This window comes from Orycteropus afer, unplaced genomic scaffold (assembly GCF_000298275.1).
Source record: "Orycteropus afer afer isolate SDZICR_OR568_19922 unplaced genomic scaffold, OryAfe1.0 scaffold00751, whole genome shotgun sequence".
In the NCBI taxonomy this organism is placed as follows: domain Eukaryota; kingdom Metazoa; phylum Chordata; class Mammalia; order Tubulidentata; family Orycteropodidae; genus Orycteropus; species Orycteropus afer.
This window is the reverse complement of record NW_006922338.1, coordinates 245,688-263,178: the sequence shown is the minus strand read 5'-3', so window position 1 is coordinate 263,178 and position 17,491 is coordinate 245,688. Positions and strand designations below refer to the sequence as shown.

The following is a 17,491-nucleotide window of genomic DNA, read 5'->3' as shown; positions in this document are numbered from 1 at the left end:
GGGCTGCAGGGCGTGCGGGCCGGGGCCGGAGGTCAGGGGCTCGGGGCTGTGCGGGGCAGGTTCGGGGCCCAGGCAGCCCTTGGGGCGCGGGAAGAGGGCCGAGTGCGGGCCTGGGGGTGCAAAGGGCAGGCCCCTGGTCTAGGTGTGTGGGAAGGTGTGAGGAAGACCCCACGTTCCCAGGGTGCTCCCTGCAGGGGATCCAGTTCTGTGCAGGGTGTGTTTGCGTGCTGCGGGGTGGGAGCGGGGTCCACGAGCCTGAGGCAGGTTTCAGGGTGTGGGTGAGATGCAGAGGTTCTGGAGACGAGCTCTGTCCCCATCACCCCCCGGCAGAAGTTGGTCTTGGTGCCGGGTAAAGCTTTGAGCTGGTAACCAGAAGGTCTGCAGTTCCAGCCCACCAGCTGCTCTGTGGGACACCGATGAGGCAGTCTGCTTCTGTAAAGATTTACATCGTTGGAAACACTATGGGCAGTTCCACTCTGTCCTATAGGGTTGCTATGAGTTGGCGTTGATTCCATGGCAGTGGGTTTTGGATTTTGGTGGTCCAGTTGGACAGAGTGGAACAGCCCCATAGTGGTTTCCGGGGCTGTAAATCTTTACAGAAGCAGACTGCCTTATCATTCTCCTGCGGGGCTGCTGGGGGTTTCAAACGGCTGACTTCTCGGTTAGCAGCACAGTGCTTTGATCACTGTGCCACCAGGGCTCCTTAAATGCAGACTCGCAAAGCTCAAACAGGCCCTGCCTTTCTGTGGCAGCGGTGCTAGGGTTTGGTTTCTTCTGACTCCCACCCACAGTCTTTGCCACTTTGCTGCCCAAGACTAGGTCTCTGTCGTATGTCTTCACTTCTGCCCCCTCCCCACACTTAGAAACTCAGCCCCTGTGAAACCAGAGCTGTGCAACTGAGGCATCAAAACTTTGAGCTTGTCACCGAGGCTAGTAGGGAAGGTGCAGCAGTCCTCTGGGGTTTCCAAGCCCAGCCCTAAGGTCATTTATGATGGGTGCACACCGGCCCCTCCTTTTGCCTCACGGGGTGGGGGTGTCTTGGGTCTTTCCAAGGTTCATCTCAGTAGGCTGTGATTTGGAGGAGGGCTCACGCCTACATCTGACCACCAGAGGTTCTGTTTGGGTAAAATCTGCCTTCTCTCTGCTTCCTACCTAGAAACAAGTGTAGCAATTCAGTTACTTGAGGCGAAACATGCTGCCATGGTCTGGGGGTGTGCTGGGTGCAACAAGAAGGGATGAAAACCGCGTCAGGTTTATCGGTTCCTTTTACGGCCTTACTTTGTTGACAGTTTCAGGCCGTGGGCCTGAGTCCGTGTTTGGGCATTGGGCTCCGGCCTTGTTTCAGCAAAGCTGTTTACCTGCGTGCAAACATGCAGGCTGTGTACCTGTGCTCACAGCCAGCAGTCCCCGTGCTTCTGAGCCCGCGATGGAGAGCCCAGGAGCAGGTTTCCTGCCGGCAGTCCTCTGTTGGGTCGTCTGCATGCTCCAGGGAACACCGGTGCACAGCCAAAAACAGATGGCAGTGATAGGAGATGTATCTTTCATGCTGTGAAACTAGTCTAACATGATTAGGGTGGATGTGGCTCACGCATAAATTGAAATGTCGGTCTTGAAGGACATCGGCAGTTTTGTGGTAAAAGGTTATTGGTTGCTGTGTCTGTGGCAACTGGATCAGCACCTGAGAGAGCTAACGTTTGGCATCTGGGACGAGATGTGCTTCTCTCTGTCAGTGACTTTGATATTTCTCGGTGCCCATGTGTTGCGAGGTCCTGTGCTAGGTGCAGCGAGCACGTGGGGCTGGCCGAGTGCAGTTCCCTCGGCTGATCCTACCACCCCACCCAGAAGACAGCCCCTTGAGAGCGGGAGAGAGTGCTCTGTAATGAAGCCCCACTAACACATTGTTTAGTAAGTGGCTTTTCACGTCTGATGACCTGGTTCCTTCTCATGGCACGTGCATTGCTAGGGTCCCAGGGACACGTCACGGTGAGTGGGTGCAGAGCTGCAGACACAGGAGGGGCTCACTGTCAGGGCTGAGGGACAGTGACTTCATGGCAACATGGCCGTGAGCAGTGGGAAACCTTAGCCACAGCCTTGACTAGAACCAGCAGGCAATCCCTTCACAGCAGAAAGGTCTCCCAACATGCCTTGTGTCTGACCCCCAGCAGCTGTTAGCAGGTGAAAGCAGGGCCCTGCAGTCTGGGCCTCAGGCCTTGGAAGGCCACATCTTGGACCACACCTGTTCGGCGAGTTTTACTTTGCTCACCCCAACCCCTGCAGCCTGCCCTCCAGCACACGTGTGGTGGGACCACCCTAACCTGCAGAGCCTGCCCTGCAGCACACGTGTGGTGGGACCACTTGCCTCACGTGTGGTGGGACCCAGTGCTGGTTGGGCGAGGATGAGGACACCAGGAGTGGTGGTGGGCGCCTGGAGGATGTGGCAGGGGCCTGAGGACCAGGCAGAGTGTTTGTGTGAGCCTTGTGTCAGGACGGTCTGGCCTCCGTACCCACACCCACTTGGGGCAATACCAGTAGCCAGACCTTCAAGTCCATGACCTTTGTAGGGGTGGGGTCTGGTCTTCACCTGATAGAAAGCGGTCATGTGTATTTCCTCAGCTGGAACGTGGGACTGTATGTGGATTTGATGTTTTCCTGGTGCCTTCCCAGTTCCATAGTCACCTGCCGTCAGATGCTTCCTCACACTGATGCTCAATGGCTGGGCTCCTGGGGCTGTGCTCCAGTTACTCGGTCAGTGGCCCTGGAGGTGACCCCCCCAGTCATGGCTCTCTGTGTGAGCTTCGAGTTAGGGGAACAGCAGGCAGTGTGTTACGTTGTGTGTTGTGTGAGTGTAAAGGGAACGGTGGGGTGGACAGAAAACAGGCCTACAGAAGGTGGGACTTGACGAATTGAGTGAAGACCAGCTGCCCACGGGCGGCAGAGCAGTGTCCCTTCAGTGAGTGTCTCAGCCCACGGCAGGCAGGGACCCTCCTCCTCTCGTGGGTGGGGCCTGCTGTCAGGCGAGGCCTTGCCCTGGTTTATGCCGCTGGTCAACTCTGAAGCTCCATCTTCATCAGATCAGCAGCGGTGGGTCCCTCCCAGGAGGACCCTCGAGGGGGGCTGCTCTGCTCAGGGGTCTGCTTCCAGTAGCAAGAGATGCTTCTGTAGCCATGAGGGTTTCCTGAAGCTGTTTGGTGACAAGCAGAGCTGTGGCCAAATTGTGTCTCTGTTGTGTGTTTAAGCTTTGGGGTGGGGCGTGTCGCCACCAGGTCTCGTCTGAGAACTCCTCTGTGGCTGCCTGTCCGTGGCCCCACCTCTCCTAATCCTTGTCCTCTGATGGTTTCAACAGGACAGACTGAGCCCTGGGACACGCAGTGCTGATGCTTCAGGTGTGGCACGCCGCACGCTGACACACACAGCCCACGATGAATGTCCCAGAGCAGGGGTTCCCGCTGGACCTCGGCGCGAGCTTCACGGAAGATGCGCCCAGGCCCCCCGTGCCAGGTGAAGAGGGAGAGCTGGCGCCCAGCGACCCGAGGCCAGTCAGCCACGGCTTCTGCTCAGGGAAAGGGGAGACGTCGACAGCCACCCCCCGGCGCTCTGACCTGGACCTGGGCTACGAGCCTGAAGGCAGTGCCTCGCCCACACCCCCGTACCTGAAGTGGGCCGAGTCACTGCATTCCCTGCTGGACGACCAGGACGGCATACACCTGTTCAGGGCCTTCCTGAAGCAGGAGGACTGTGCTGACCTGCTGGACTTCTGGTTCGCCTGCAGCGGCTTCCGGAAGCTGGAGCCCTGCGACTCCAACGAGGAGAAGCGGCTGAAGCTGGCCAAGGCCATCTACCGGAAGTACATCCTGGACAGCAATGGGATCGTGTGCCGGCAGACGAAGCCGGCCACCAAGAGCTTCATCAAGGGCTGCATCATGCGGCAGCAGGTCGACCCTGCCACCTTCGACCAGGCCCAGACGGAGGTCCAGTCCGCCATGGAGGAGAACACCTACCCGTCCTTCCTCAAGTCTGACATTTACCTGGAATACACGCGGACAGGTGCTGAGAGCCCCAAGGTCTGCAGTGACCAGAGCTCGGGGTCAGGGGCAGGGAAGGGCGTGTCTGGGTACCTGCCCACCCTGAACGAGGACGAGGAGTGGACATGTGGCCCGGACGTGGAGGATGAGGACGGCAGGGGTGCTGCCCCCTCCAGCAGGCTCACCCAGAAGCTGCTCATGGAGACGGCTGCCCAGCGCACCTCTGCGGGCCGGCGGAGCAGTGAAGGCAGGGAGCTCAGGTGAGTCGGCCGGGGCCTGCCTGCTCTGCTCAGCCCTGCGGCTGGGGCTGTACCTCAGACTGAGCACAGCCCTGCTGTGTCGGTGGACCTTAGTCCCTGTTGGTTGACCTCTGCATGTGTCGGTAAACGCATTTAAAACCTGTGGTGTTGCGGGTGCTCTCGTTACAGACTAAGATTCATGGAAGGAGCTCTGGTGGCACAGTGGTTAAAGCATTCGGCTGATGACCAAACGGTGGCGGTATGAACCCACGAACTGCTCCGTGGAAGAAAGATAAGGCATTCTGCTTCCATAAAGACTGACAGTCTTGGAAGCCCTATGGGACAGTTGTAGAGGGTTGCTGTGAGTTGGAATGGATTTGACAGCAGCGAGTTGGGTTTTTGGGTTAAGATTGTTGGTTTTGTAAGTCGTTAGAGACGTTGGTGTTCTTAGGCATCATAATGCCGTTTCAGCTTTAGCTGGCAGCAGAGATGGGGACTGCAAGCTGCAGTGAGACCAAGCCCCTGTGGTTCAGTGTAGGAGGGAGTGGCCATTGGCGGGTACAGCCCTTGCTGGGTTGTTGGTCGTTATGGGGGTCTTTCTAGTGGCTGCACAGTGGCAGTGTGGAGGCTTCTGTGGGCTGGAGAAATTTCTCACGGTGGCAGCTGCAGTTCTAGGATACTGTACTTTTGTCCCAGGCCCTAGATGTGGCACTGTGGCAGGGCGGCCCAGTGATGGTTCTGGATTCCTTATGGCAGGGTCTGCAGGGTGGGGGCAGCGCTGGGAGCAGCTTCCAAATTCTGTTCCCTTTGTCAACTTCCTGTGGTTGCTGGAGGGCCTGTCAGTCAGTGGCAGGTGCGGCAGGTGCCTCTGTGTCCCACTCATTCTCCTATGGCGGTGACACCGGGGTGCCTGAATGCAGGTGACCCAACTCCAAGTGTTACTGTGAAGTCATTGCAGGCCTGGGCCTCCATGCTTTGTGTGACAGGGACACTGGCTCCTTGCTTGCAATCACAGGGTCAGACCCCGTGAGGTGAGGCAGGCTCAGTGTAGGTGGTGTGACTCCAGATAGGCTGCTTGGGGTAGGCTCCTGGCCCCTCTGCTCGTTGTCCTCAGCTCAGCTCTTAATTTAGCTCCTGGGCACAGAAAATGCCAGCAAGCTAGCCTGCTAAGTGCAGGGAGAGTGACACAGTTTCTCAAACCCATGAGTTTGTGCGTGTGATTAGATAGGATTAAACTTGAAGCCTGGGCTGCAGGGAAAGAAAATTGAGACCAATTCCATTATCTAGTTTTGGACATTCTTGATCACTCCTCCTTGCCCACCAGAGTCTCAATCACAAGCAGTGACTCTGTTTTTTTCTGTCACTTACAAGCAACCTTGCTGTCAAGTTGAGAAAACGGACTGGCTTCAACTGACGGTATCTGGCTGAGGACTGAGCGTGTTCTGGTCCACCTGCCTATCTGAGGGTGCTGGGGCCCAGGGGCCTGGTGTTGGGAGTCTTGTCTGTGACTCTGGCTTGTTTCGTGGTTTGAAGGTCATTGTTGGCACTGACAGGTGTGGTGGCCCAGCTGGTGCCTCCCACGGATGATTGTGGTGTGGCCACTTCCTGCTCGTCATGTAAGGGGTGTCAAATAGAACACAGGTGAGGTGGCATAAGCAGAGAGGGGGCTGATCAGCACCTATGAATGGAGGTCAGAGACAGCCAGCTTCAGGCATGGTGTGACCCAGCCTCTCTCCTGTGGTTCTCTCTTGACCGTGCCCCAGTGGCCAGCCTGTTCTCAGGTAGCCCTGTGTTGACGGCGGCTCTGAACTTCCTGGTGCAGAAGCACTTGCCGCAGCCGTGGAGAGAGGACCTGTGTGTGCTGCTGCTTGGTGGGGACGGCATGTCCGGCTGTGTACTGCCTGTCCCAGCAGGCTGTTGGCCAGTGCTGTGCTGCTGGGCTTACGCTGAGTGGGGCCCCTGGGAGAAAAATGGACTGTCTTCACAGGAGGTCCCAAAGGCGCTGGCAAAGGGAGGGGAGAGGCAGGTGGGTGTGACTCTGGATGAGGCACCTGGGGTTCCTTACGGCACCACCTGACTCCTGCTGGTCTTGTACCGTCCTCATTATAGGTGTTTCGTAACTATTTAACTGCTTCCAACTGGTTCACTCCAGTCCAGCCCCCTGCTGGGAATATTCCTTTCCACCCCAGAGACACTGAATCAGAGTGTACATTTGAACAAGACCCTGGGGTTCTGCATCAGTGAGAAAGTAGTTCTGGTGGCTGTCCTACTGTGTGCACTTTGGGAGCCTTGCGTTGTTTTGACATGATGTACTGTAAACACATCCTCGTGACTTTGATTTTGTAAAATAAAAATAGTGTGTGATGGACACACACACACACGTACGTATGTGTGTGTTCCTGGTGTTGGTGAAGAATATTGATTACACCGTGGACTGCCGCCGGAACAAACGCGTGTTGGAAGAAGTGCAGCTGGGGTGCTCCCTGGGAGCACGGATGGTGAGGCTGTCTCTCATGCTTCTGACATGTGATCAGCAGGGACCAGTCCCTGCGTGAGGACGTGGTGCTCGATCAGTGAAAACGAGGGGGACCCACAATGAGAGGGATCGACCTGGGCTGTAAGAGCAGGTTCAGACTCGGCAGCGACTGTGAGGGGGAGCAGGATGGGGCCGTGTCTCGTTCGCTGGGAGTGGGCACCAGTTTGACGGCAGCTGACAAGGACAGATACGTGCTTCTTTTTAGCAGCATCCTGGTGTGTTTTCTGTGAAAGTTCACACAGCAGATTAGGCTCCTCTCTGACAATTTCTAGGCATGTTGCTCGCTGGTGTTGGCTCCATTTCCCTGATTCTCTGTAGTTGGGTTCTGATTGCTCCCGTCTCTCGGCTGCCCTCTCTGCTTCAGGGTAACTCTTGACCTCGAGGCCTCAGATGGATGGTTTTACGGTGGGACACTGTGCTCATGGGTTCTAGCCTGAGTTCTGTGAGCCAGCCTGTAACTTTGTTGAAAAGTGACCTCAGATAGTTGGGTTTCAGTTTAGTGTCTAGCGAGCCTTCTAATCTCAACTGGTCCAGTAAGTCTGGACTTTTTGAGAGCTCGGGTTCTGTTCTGCATTTTCACTCCCTTCTGTCAGAGTCAGAGTCCGTGTGCTGTGGTCCAGACCAGAATGCTTGGTGGGGTGGTCGCTGGGCGCCGCCGAGAGCCTCTGGCCTCAGGGCAGGTGAGGCTGGGGCTCGTGTGGGCTCTGAGCCCCATGACTGGGTTCCCGACACTGGTCTCCGTCTTTCCCTTTTGCTCTTGACGAGCAGAGTCCAGTCGCTGTGTCTTTAGATGGCTGTTTGCAGGCTCTGAAGACCCCAGGTGCTGCTCACCTCACAGGGACGTGGGACATGAGCTCCAGGAACTGTATTGTGCCAGTTGACTGGGTTGTCGCGTGAGACTGAGGTCCTGTGTCTTCAAACCCAGAAAACCAATCTGACAAGGTGTTTGTTTACGTCTGAGAGGTACCTGTAACTGTCCTCCGTGAATAGATGCGCAAACACATCTCTGTACGTAAGTGTGCATGGACATGTGCACTTGTACCTACCTGCACACATGTACGCCTGCACACACACACATATGACCACGTGTTTGCTGTGTGGTGACTGCATGTGTCATATTCTTTCACGCAGACGTCCTTCTCTCACGTGCGCTTCTTCGTGGCGTCCTTTGCTTTGGTCGGGCGTGGTCCTTACACCCCATTGGGCACTGCTTTCCTGTCACCGAGAGTAACCAGAGTGTGCGTGCGCCCACCCCCGGTCTGCCTTGCAGCCACCAGTCAACATGGGCTCTGTTCGTGTCCTCTTGTCCTCGTGAGCTTGACCCCCCTCATTAGCACTGCACCCTCCCGGCTGTCCATGTCATGACATGTTCTGCACTGTTCCTTGGGGTTGCGTAGTACCTACCCCCTTGTGTGTGTGTACCCCACTTGGCTGACCTGTTCGCCCGCTGATAGACACTTAGTTGTCTGCATGTTTTGCCTCGTGAATAACTCTGCAGCAGACATAGCTGTGTGTGTCTCTGTGTCACTTCTGTTTGCCGTCTAGGTCACGTGCCCGGAGCGGGATTGTGGGTCATAGAGTAGCTAGCTCTATTTCTAGTCTTTTAGGAAATGCCATACCATTTTCCACAGTGGTGTGCCATTTTACAGTCCTACCAGTAATGGATAAGGGTTCCAGTCTCCCCACATCCTTGGCCACTTTAGTTGTTATCTTCTGGTTTCAGAGAAACGAGATCATGCAGTATCTGTCCTTTGGCAGCGAGCTCCTTTCACTCGTGTGATGTTTTCAGTGTTCTTCCGTGTGCTGGCAGGCGTCCAGGCTTCGTTTCTCATCGTTGTGTGATACTCCATTGTGGGCATGGACACTGTTTTCTTATCCATTGGCCTGTTGAGGGACATTCTGGTGGTTTCCACCACGTGAGTTTTGTTTTCCTTTAAATTTTATTTTGTTGAAAAGGATGCAGTGAATGACTAGGTGTGGCTATTCCAGCCGTGGTCTTTGGTGAGGTGCATGCAAAGGTGAGGTGTTCATGGCCCGCCGAAGGGATTGGAAGGCTTGTTGGTAATGCAGGTAAGGTACACGCACCCTTGTGGGGTGGGACCATGCAGATAAGGTATAGGGGACCCTAACGTGGGGATAGGGCAGTTCTGTCATTTCACTAGGCTTAAAGTGAACCCTCCTAGAGGTGGAAGAGGGGGACCTCACTGCCTTCAAGAGAGAAGCCAGGACTGGAGTGTGTCCTTGGACTTGAGGTCCGTGTGCTGAGATGGTGGCAGAGAGAGCGGCAGGAGAACCAAGGGACCGGCACTGGTCAGGGCAGTGGGCTTGGTGGCCTACAAAATGAGAAAGCTGGGTGCCCTCGGCAGGAGGCTTGCTGGCTGAGTGGGGTGCACCGATCGGCAGGTCTGAAAGAGCTTTGTAACACTTGCCTGAGTGGGCAGAGGCCAGGCCAAGAGGCTGAGGGCCAAGAAGAGGGGCGCTGAGGGCGTGGCTGAGGGGAGGCTGTCCTGGTGGTATTGTCTGTGAGTTCTGTGCAGCCCACACAAGGAATTCTTGCGCCCTGCAGAAGTAGTGAGAGCCGTGCGAGGGACGGTTGGCGTCAGGGTTGGTAGGAAGGTTGGAGGGTGGCGGCCTGACTTCGGCCTCGCAGGACTCAGCCTGCGGCTGTGGCTGCCGGGTAGTGCTCTCTGCCCCTCGGGAAGTTAGAGGTCAGAGGACCACCCCGTGCCTTTTTTGCAGAATACCCGCGGCAGGGCGAGGGCCAGCCCAGTAGCGTCTGCACGCACAGCGTTGAGGCACGCACAGCAGACTACAGCAGGCCAGCAGCTTCGGGCCTCCGCCTGCGTTCCCCCAGTGCTGCAGCCCGCCTCACACCCCTTTTCTGACTTGGCCCTCTGCCATTAACATCAACTCAGTGCCCCTGAGGGTCCGGCCTCGTCTCTCAACTTGCTGTGCTCACTGTGCTCCCAAAGAGACGGCTCTTTTAATTGGTTCATTCTTTGCATTTGAAATATTCTTCCATGACATCCTCGGCCTGAGATTCTTAGCCATGGTCTTTGACAACCACACTACTGTGACTGTCTCCTCTCCGAGGTCCTCCCTGTCGGCTCTGCACGGGCCCCCACTGCCCTGGTTTCTCATTGTCCCCAACCTTAAGCAGGTTGACTTGGTGTGCAGCACAGAGGGCCTCTACTAATGGGACATGCATAGGCTCGTCACAGTTGGCTGCAAGTACGCAAAGATGGGCTCGGCACGTGCCTAAGGCTTTGGCAGCTTTGCGAATTCCACGGGTACACCGTCGTGGTAGGGCAGCCCTCGGCACCTCTTGTAAAGCAGTGTTAATGTAGCCCATCACACCGCCACAGCAACGCCTTCCTCGGCCATGGCGGTGGGTTGTGTGGGGCCGAGGTTTGAATGCCCCTGAGCCTCCGCCTGCACACAGCTTGGCAGGACGGGCAGAGAACCCCACAGTGACAGCGTGATGCTGAGGCAGACCTTTTTCCGGGTGAAGCTGGACTCTGGTTTGGTTTCGGATGCCTGGAGGGCATGTATTTGGTTTAATTGCCTCGAGGCATTATTTCCATGGCTTCATCCACCCTCTGTGGCTCCGGAAGGTCTGGACCCTGAGGATTGGGAATTCTGCCGGCACTTTCTCCTTTTTGAGTAATGGAGGCAGGCACCATCCAGTGTTGCGGGTCTCGTGGCAGTTAGCCACCCCTTCCAGTCTCCTCCCGCTCCTCACTCGCCTCCTTTCTTGGTGCAGGTGAGTGGAGACCGACTGCAGTGCCTCGGATGGCTGCTGACAAGCTTTTCAGACCGCAGACACTGCAGGGAACTGGGAGGCAGGACAGGAGTACCAGACACGTTACTAGGCGTGTTTTCTTCATGAGTGGGACTGCCCTGGACCGTTGGACGTTGGAGGCCTGTCATGGTGTCCGGGCTGTGCTGGAGCACCTGCCTGCCCACGTTGGCTGGACTGTGGTCTCGGATGGGAACACCTCTCCCCTGAAACCATGACCCTATTTTTTTTTTTGCCGAACAATGGACAGGCCTGCGGGCTGAACACCTGCACCAGGGAGATGCGCCTGTTAGGGCAGTCAGCCACGGAGATCAGAAGGGCAGCGTGTGCACAGTGAGGCAGGGAGGGAGGCCAGAATGCATCGGCGAGAAGGGCACAGGGAAGAGGTGACCGTGGGAGGAGAGCCGTGACACGGCAGGGGACGTCACCAGTGTCACAAGACAATGTGTGTGAACTGTTGGGTGTAAAATGAATCTGCTTTGTAACATTTCATCCAAATCATCATAAAAAGTTAATAATAATAACGGAGAGCTATTGAATTGCAAAGGGAAAAAACAAACGAAAGAAAGAGAACTGGTGACCGTAACCCTCCAAACCAGCGAGGCAGTTCCCATGGGGTGTGCAGAGCAGCCCAGCAGCTACCGGGGCTGGTCGTAGGCATTGGTGTGAGGAGTTGCGTCACACAGCTCTTGCCAGTTCAGTTTTTTACGGGTGCACCGCTTACTGACAGTAATCCCAGTCATTGCGGTGTAACCCTGCCCTTATATGTGTGATTTTCCATCACCCTCAAGCCCCGCTTTTCCTCCACCCCACCCCCGGTGACCCTGACCAACTTGGGTCTCTGTGCCTTAGCCCGTCCTTTTGTGATTGGCTTGTTTCACTCGGCATAGTGTCTTCAGCTCCACCCGTGGCGGGTCGAGTCTTCGTCTTCCTGCTGACTGCGTCCTGTGCCGTGTGCGTGCGCACGCTTGTTCGGTCCGTCATCTGCTGGTGGCCATTTGGTGGTTCTCACCTTTTGGCTGTCGTGAGTAGTGCTGCCGTGAACATTGGTGGACAGGTCTCTTTTTGATCTCTGCTTTCAAGTCTTTTGGGCATATACCCAATTTCGAGTGGAATTGCTGGGTCAGGTGGTAGTGCCATTTTTAGTTTTTTAAAGAACCGCCACACTGCTCTCCACAGCAGCTGAACCATTTTGCACTCCCACCAGCAATGGATAATGGTTCCAGTTTCCCCGCATCTTTGCTGACATTTATTGTTACCGTTATTATTATTTTTACCTTAACCTGATGAGAGTCAAATGGCATATTGTTGTGGTTTTGGTTTGTACCTCTGAGGGCTGGTACAAACCATGTTTGGTGGCCATTTGGTTGTCTTCTCAGGTAGAATGTCTGTTCAGGTCCTTTGTGTATTTCATTACTGGGTTGTTTGTCCATTTGTTATATTGTCAGAGTTTTATGTATATTTCTTTATTGGATTCTTACTGGTTATATCATTTCTGAAGATATTCTTCCAGTTGGTATCTTGTCTTTTCACTTTTTTGGCAAAGAGTTGATGAAAGAAAGTTTTTAATTTTTATGAGGCCCTACTTATTTATTTGGGAACTTTGGTGGTGCAGTGCCTAAGGCATTTGACTACTAACCAGAAGGTTGGAGGTTCAAGCCCACCAGCCACTTCTCGGAAGGAAGATGGGGCAGTCTACTTCCGTAGTGATAACTCCTCAGAAACCCGAGGAGGGGTCACTGTGAGTCAGATCTGACTTGACAGCAGTGAGTTTTATTATTTTGTCTTTTCCTGTTTGCGCTTTTGCTGCTACATTAGATAACCCATCGTTGAAAGCTGAGCCTGACAGCATTGCCCCTGCTGGTTCTTCGAAGGCTTTCAGTTTGCACGTTTAGGTCCTTACTTCGTGTTGTGTTTGTTTTTGTCTGTGGTGTGAGTCAAGGGTCCTGTTTTGTGTATCCATGTGAGAACCTGGTCTTCCCAGTACTGTAGACTGAAAGGATGCTTCTTTTCCCATCAAATGGATTCAGCACCTTTGTCAAAAACCAGGTGGCCACAAACGGGTGGGCTCGTTGCTGGACTCTCCGTCCTTCCCTGTCACGGCAGGTGGTCTCAGGCAGTTCAAGTGGGAGTCCTCCTCCGTTGTTCTCTTTCAGCACCTTTTTAGCTTCTATAGAGCTGTTAAGAAAGCTGTTGGAATTCTGATGGCGATTGAGTTGATTCTGTGGTCACTTTGACATCCTAACAGTAAATCCATGAACACGGGGCTTCATTCCCTTCATTTAAGCCTTCTTCCGGCTCTTCCGGCAGTGTTTGTTGAGTAAGTCCTTCACGTCCCTAGTTAGATCTATTTGTGGGCACCTTGTTTTCTCAGATGTTGTTACAGATTTTTTCTCTGCTTTCCCTTTCAGGTTTCTCATTGCTGGTGTATGGAAACCCAGCTCAGTTTTGTTTGTTGACCTGTGCCCTGCAGCTTTGCTAAATTCCTGTGTTAGCTTTAGACGTTTTCTTGTGGGCTTAGGGGTCTTCTAGGTAGAGGGCTATCATCCATGAACGGGGATGAGTTTACTGCTGCTTTTCTAGTTTGCATCCCTTTGTTTCTTGTCTAGTTGCTGTGGCAAGGACTTGGGATACAGTGTGGAATAGAAAGGGGAGGGGCACCTCGTCTTGCTCCGGTTTCAAGGGCTCGGTCTTTCTCCACTGGGTGTGATGTTGGCTGGTGGCTTGAGGACCTTCCCTGTCACCCGCTCCGGGGAGGGTGCTGCGTGACCGTGTGGCTCTTTGCCTCTGTCTGATGTGCTACCCCGTGCAGTCTTACATTTGCTGTTTGAAAAGCTAGCGTGTTTTCTCTCTGAGGGGACTGTGCCGGACTGCCGGGCGTTGGAGGTCTGTCACGGCGTCCGGGCTGTGCTGGAGCACCTGCCTGCCCGCACTGGCTGAGCCGTGGTCTAGGGGGAGAGCACCAAGTGCCTGTCATTTGCTGCACGCGGTCACAGGTGCCAGACACCACCAGGTGCGGTGTGGAGCTGCTTGTACATACGAACCGCAGCCTGAGGTAGCAGATGGTCCCGTCCGTCTTGGGGCTCATGACTGTGGCCTCGGGAACCCCAGGTGTGCAACGGCAGCTCTGAGCAGGGCCCTGGCTGGTCTGGTTGGAGACCCTGCAGTGGTGGCTGTGACAGGCCGCCTAGCAGACGGACGTTACACTCCCGCTGTTACCTTGGAGGAGCTGTGCGGGAGGTCTTCCGCTTCTGAGCACGTCCGTGTGAGGGCCAAGGTGTGGCTGCTTTGTCCCGCTCTGTGCCAGGTGTCCTGTTAGCTCAGAAATGTGCAGGCCATGTGGCGTGGCTTTCTCGTCAGGTGGGCATCTCAAGCTCAGTCGGCGGAGCGAGGCTCCTTTAACAGCCACCTGTCGCCAGGCACTCTTCAAAGTGAGCCCTTGACACTTGTGCCCTGGGGAGTGCGATGCTGCTGCTTGCCCTCGAGACGCCATGGTGCAGGTGTCACGAGGCGTCTGGCCCAGCCCTGCCTAGCGCAGAGCCGTCTCGAGACCCGTCTGACGGTCGGGAACTAACGAGGGCCAGTGGGAATGTGACTGCCGAGTCCCCTCGAGGGAAAAGCCCTGGTGCTCAGTGAGAGCCTGGCCGGGCCAGCTTCCCAGGTGGAAGTTGGCTGATAGCTGCCGCTTGGCTCCCGCGGCTCAGCACGGCGGACGGCTCCTGAGGGGCCGGTGGGGTGGTGTCACTGAGCCTCTTGAGGGCGTCTGAGTTACTGACAGCTCAGGCCCACGTCCGGCGTGGGGAGTCACAGATCTCGGGGAGACCCCCTGGCAGAGGGCACAGGTGCCGACTCTGCAGGTCCCTCCCGAGTGACCTGCGTGGCTGGGAGTTGCCTTTTCACGCCTTCACCGTGGTGGTGGCTTTGAGGAAGAGCCTGCTTGGTGCGTCTCCTTGGGGGCTGGTGAGCCCCCTGGGTGTCTGCTTGTGGGGGAGCAAGCGCGGGGTGCATGCTGGCCCGGAGGCCCATGAGGAGGCCGCGCTGCAAGTTGCAGTGATAGGGTCCAGAACACAAGGCAGATCTGTGTGCAAGGCCGGGGTAGAGAAGCCTGCTGAGCGGGGAAGAGACGGTTCCGAACCTTATTACCTCACCCTGCAGGGAGCTTCACCCGCGCAGGTCGGGGACCGCCACCCGGGCAGGTTGTGGGGACCTGAACACCCTGCTCTGCCTGCCTTTCGATTCTCCCTGACACACCCAAGATGTGGGCAGGATCAGCCTCGGCATCCTCAGGGCAGGTGGCAGGTGTGCACAAGTGTTCTCACGTGCACGAGGGCCAGGCTCTGCGGGGTCAGCTGCTGTTGGCCAGAGAGCCGGCCTGGTGTTGTCACAGTAGCTTCTGGAATGGCCCCTTGCTCTTACGGGAGCTTATCTGTCCTTGGTGCGTGTCCATTCATATGTTGGCACATGCACTGAGGGCTGTCCCAGAAAGGGTGGTCCCTGTTCACACAGAGCCCTCCGCCAGCTGGACCTGGCAGTACCAGCTCTCACTGAGCTGCAGGAACAAGTGCCCGTCTAGTCACGGCCGTGCGTCACCCCCAGGCTCACGCTGCCCGGGTGGGCTGACGTGACGTCTAGTCACGGCCGTGCGTCACCCCCAGGCTCACGCTGCATCTAGTGCAGTCTGACTTCCTGTGACACGCTGGAGTGACACTGTCTGGAGCAGAGCTCCGAGGTGCAGCCGGGAGGACGACGCTGCCCCACAGCACGAGAGTTCTGCTGAGGTGTGTGGCCCGTGTTTGGGGCATGTGGGGTGGGGCTGGCCAGCCCGGGCCCCGTCCTCTCGCACCCTGCAGGTGGGCGGTGCCCTGCATGTGGGCGGGGCCTGCGTTGGCACTGGACCTGTCTCTGGCCGTTGTTGGCTGGTACACCACCTGAGTGTACATGCGGGGGGTCACCAGGACTCAACCTTGGAGAGCCTCCCGCACCCGGGCTGGGGTCATGTTAAATACACAGCGGCCTGCTTCCTGTGGGGCTGAAAGCGGCATCCAGAAGGTTCTTTTACTGCCCGTGTAAGATTGAGAAAAGCTGTGAAGGAAAAGACTAGGCATTCTGGCTTTGTAGGAATGAAAGACGTTCCTTGATCCCAGTCCCCATAAACCAAGTTGGAAACAGTGATGTCTTAGCAGAAGACACTGACAGAGATCAGCAGTGGGGAAGCTGGACTTCCTGTAAACACTGAGAGCGCCGTTAGCAGCTCGCTGGAAGTGGGCCAAAGGTACAGATAGATACACAGAAAGGAAATGAAAGTGACCAGAAGACCCCAGAGGCTGCCAGTGTGACCGTGACCATGACCTCACAGCTTAGGGCCTGGTGTCGTCGTCTGGCCACTCAAGGGGCAGAAGTGGAGGTGGGTCCCCTCTGAGTGCGTGCGGCTGCTGCCCCTGGGAGGGGTGACTGGAGGCTGTGTGCCTTTGCCGTGGCCCAGCCCAGGTCTGTCTGTGGCCGCCCTCAGGCTCAGGGGGCGACTGCGGGTGGTGCCCTCAGGTGCTTGGAGAGCCAGAGACAGTGCTGCGTGGAGGGCACGCTTCCTTTGTGGATGGAGATGGGGTGCGTGCTGTCTAGGTGCAGAACTCGGCTGATGCGTCTGTGTCACGGCAGAGCAACCTTCTGGAAGGATAGGCGGGCAGGGCATGGGCCATGGAGCTTGTCCCTTCTGCACCACCTTTTTGCTGCAGTCTTGGTATTTTCAGTTCTTCTGTTAAGATCTTAAAACTCCAGCAGCACTTAAGACAACGTGGCACCCGTGGCCACTGGCTGAGGCGCCCTCTTGTTTGCAGGCATGGATCCTGGCGGGAACCAGTCAACCCCTACTATGTCAACTCCGGCTACGCCCTGGCCCCAGCCACCAGCGCCAATGACAGTGAGCAGCAGAGCCTGTCAAGTGACGCTGACACCCTGTCCCTCACCGACAGCAGCGTGTAAGTCCTGCCCTGAGACCGGGCCGCCCGGTCTGCCTTGTAACCCCAGCGCCGCCTGCTCTGTGGTCTTTCCCCCAGAACGTGCTGGGTTCTGGCATGTTGTGTTTCTTGTTCTCCTTGAAGTCTCTTGAGGAAGTGGTGTCTCTGCATTTGGTTGTCTTAACCCTGGAGCGAGCAGTTGTTAAAAGACAAGATGTAACTTGATCCCATGTTTATCACAACCTTCCACCTAGAACAAGACAGTGCTCCCACCTCGAGGCTGCCTGCTAGCAGGTTACCCTGAAGGAGAGCAGGGCGCGGAGCGCGGTCTCCCAGTGTCCGAGGGGGCGAGGTGGCCTGGCTGCCAGCACGCCTCTCACTGTCACTTTATAGCCCTTGGTAGTTGTCAGCCCGTGTGCAGTCCCCTCCTTGTGGGTGTCCTGGGCCGCACCCTAACTGGCGGGTCGCTGGGAGTCTTCCGTGAAGGCTGCAGCAGAGGTTCCAGGCTTTGTGACCCGCAGGTGGTCTCTGTCCCCTGGGCTTTTCCGACGCACCCTTCAGCAATGTCAAGACCAGCCCTGGGCCTGGGCCGTGGCTGTTGTGTGTCAGTCCGCCTCTGGAGCAGACGAGCCACGCTGGACGGCAGGGAAATGCTCGCTGTGTGCCAGCTGGAGGAGCAGGGGCCCTGCCGCGCGTGCGTGTGTGCACACGTGAGGGTGCACATGCGTGTGTGCGTGTGCACACGTGTCTGGTGGCAGGGAAATGCTCGCTGTGTGCCAGCTGGAGGAGCGGGGGCCCTGCCGCGTGTGCGTGTGTGCACACGTGAGGGTGCACGTGCGTGTGTGCGTGTGCACACGTGTCTGGTGGCAGGGAAATGCTCGCTGTGTGCCAGCTGGAGGAGCGGGGGCCCTGCCGCGCGTGCGTGTGTGCACACGTGAGGG

The 17,491-nt window shown here is 56.5% G+C and overlaps 1 protein-coding gene across 1 annotated transcript in view; it reads left to right on the top strand.

The window, feature by feature from the left end:
- The first annotated feature begins 3,419 nt into the window (after positions 1 to 3,419).
- Positions 3,420 to 17,491, top strand: part of AXIN1 (axin 1) — a 19,978-nt gene continuing 5,906 nt past the window's right edge. Inside the window, exons 1-2 of the mRNA XM_007957448.1 lie at positions 3,420 to 4,282; positions 16,431 to 16,571. Of these exons, the coding sequence (XP_007955639.1) occupies positions 3,420 to 4,282; positions 16,431 to 16,571 (1,004 nt within the window). The remainder of the gene's footprint in view (positions 4,283 to 16,430; positions 16,572 to 17,491) is intronic.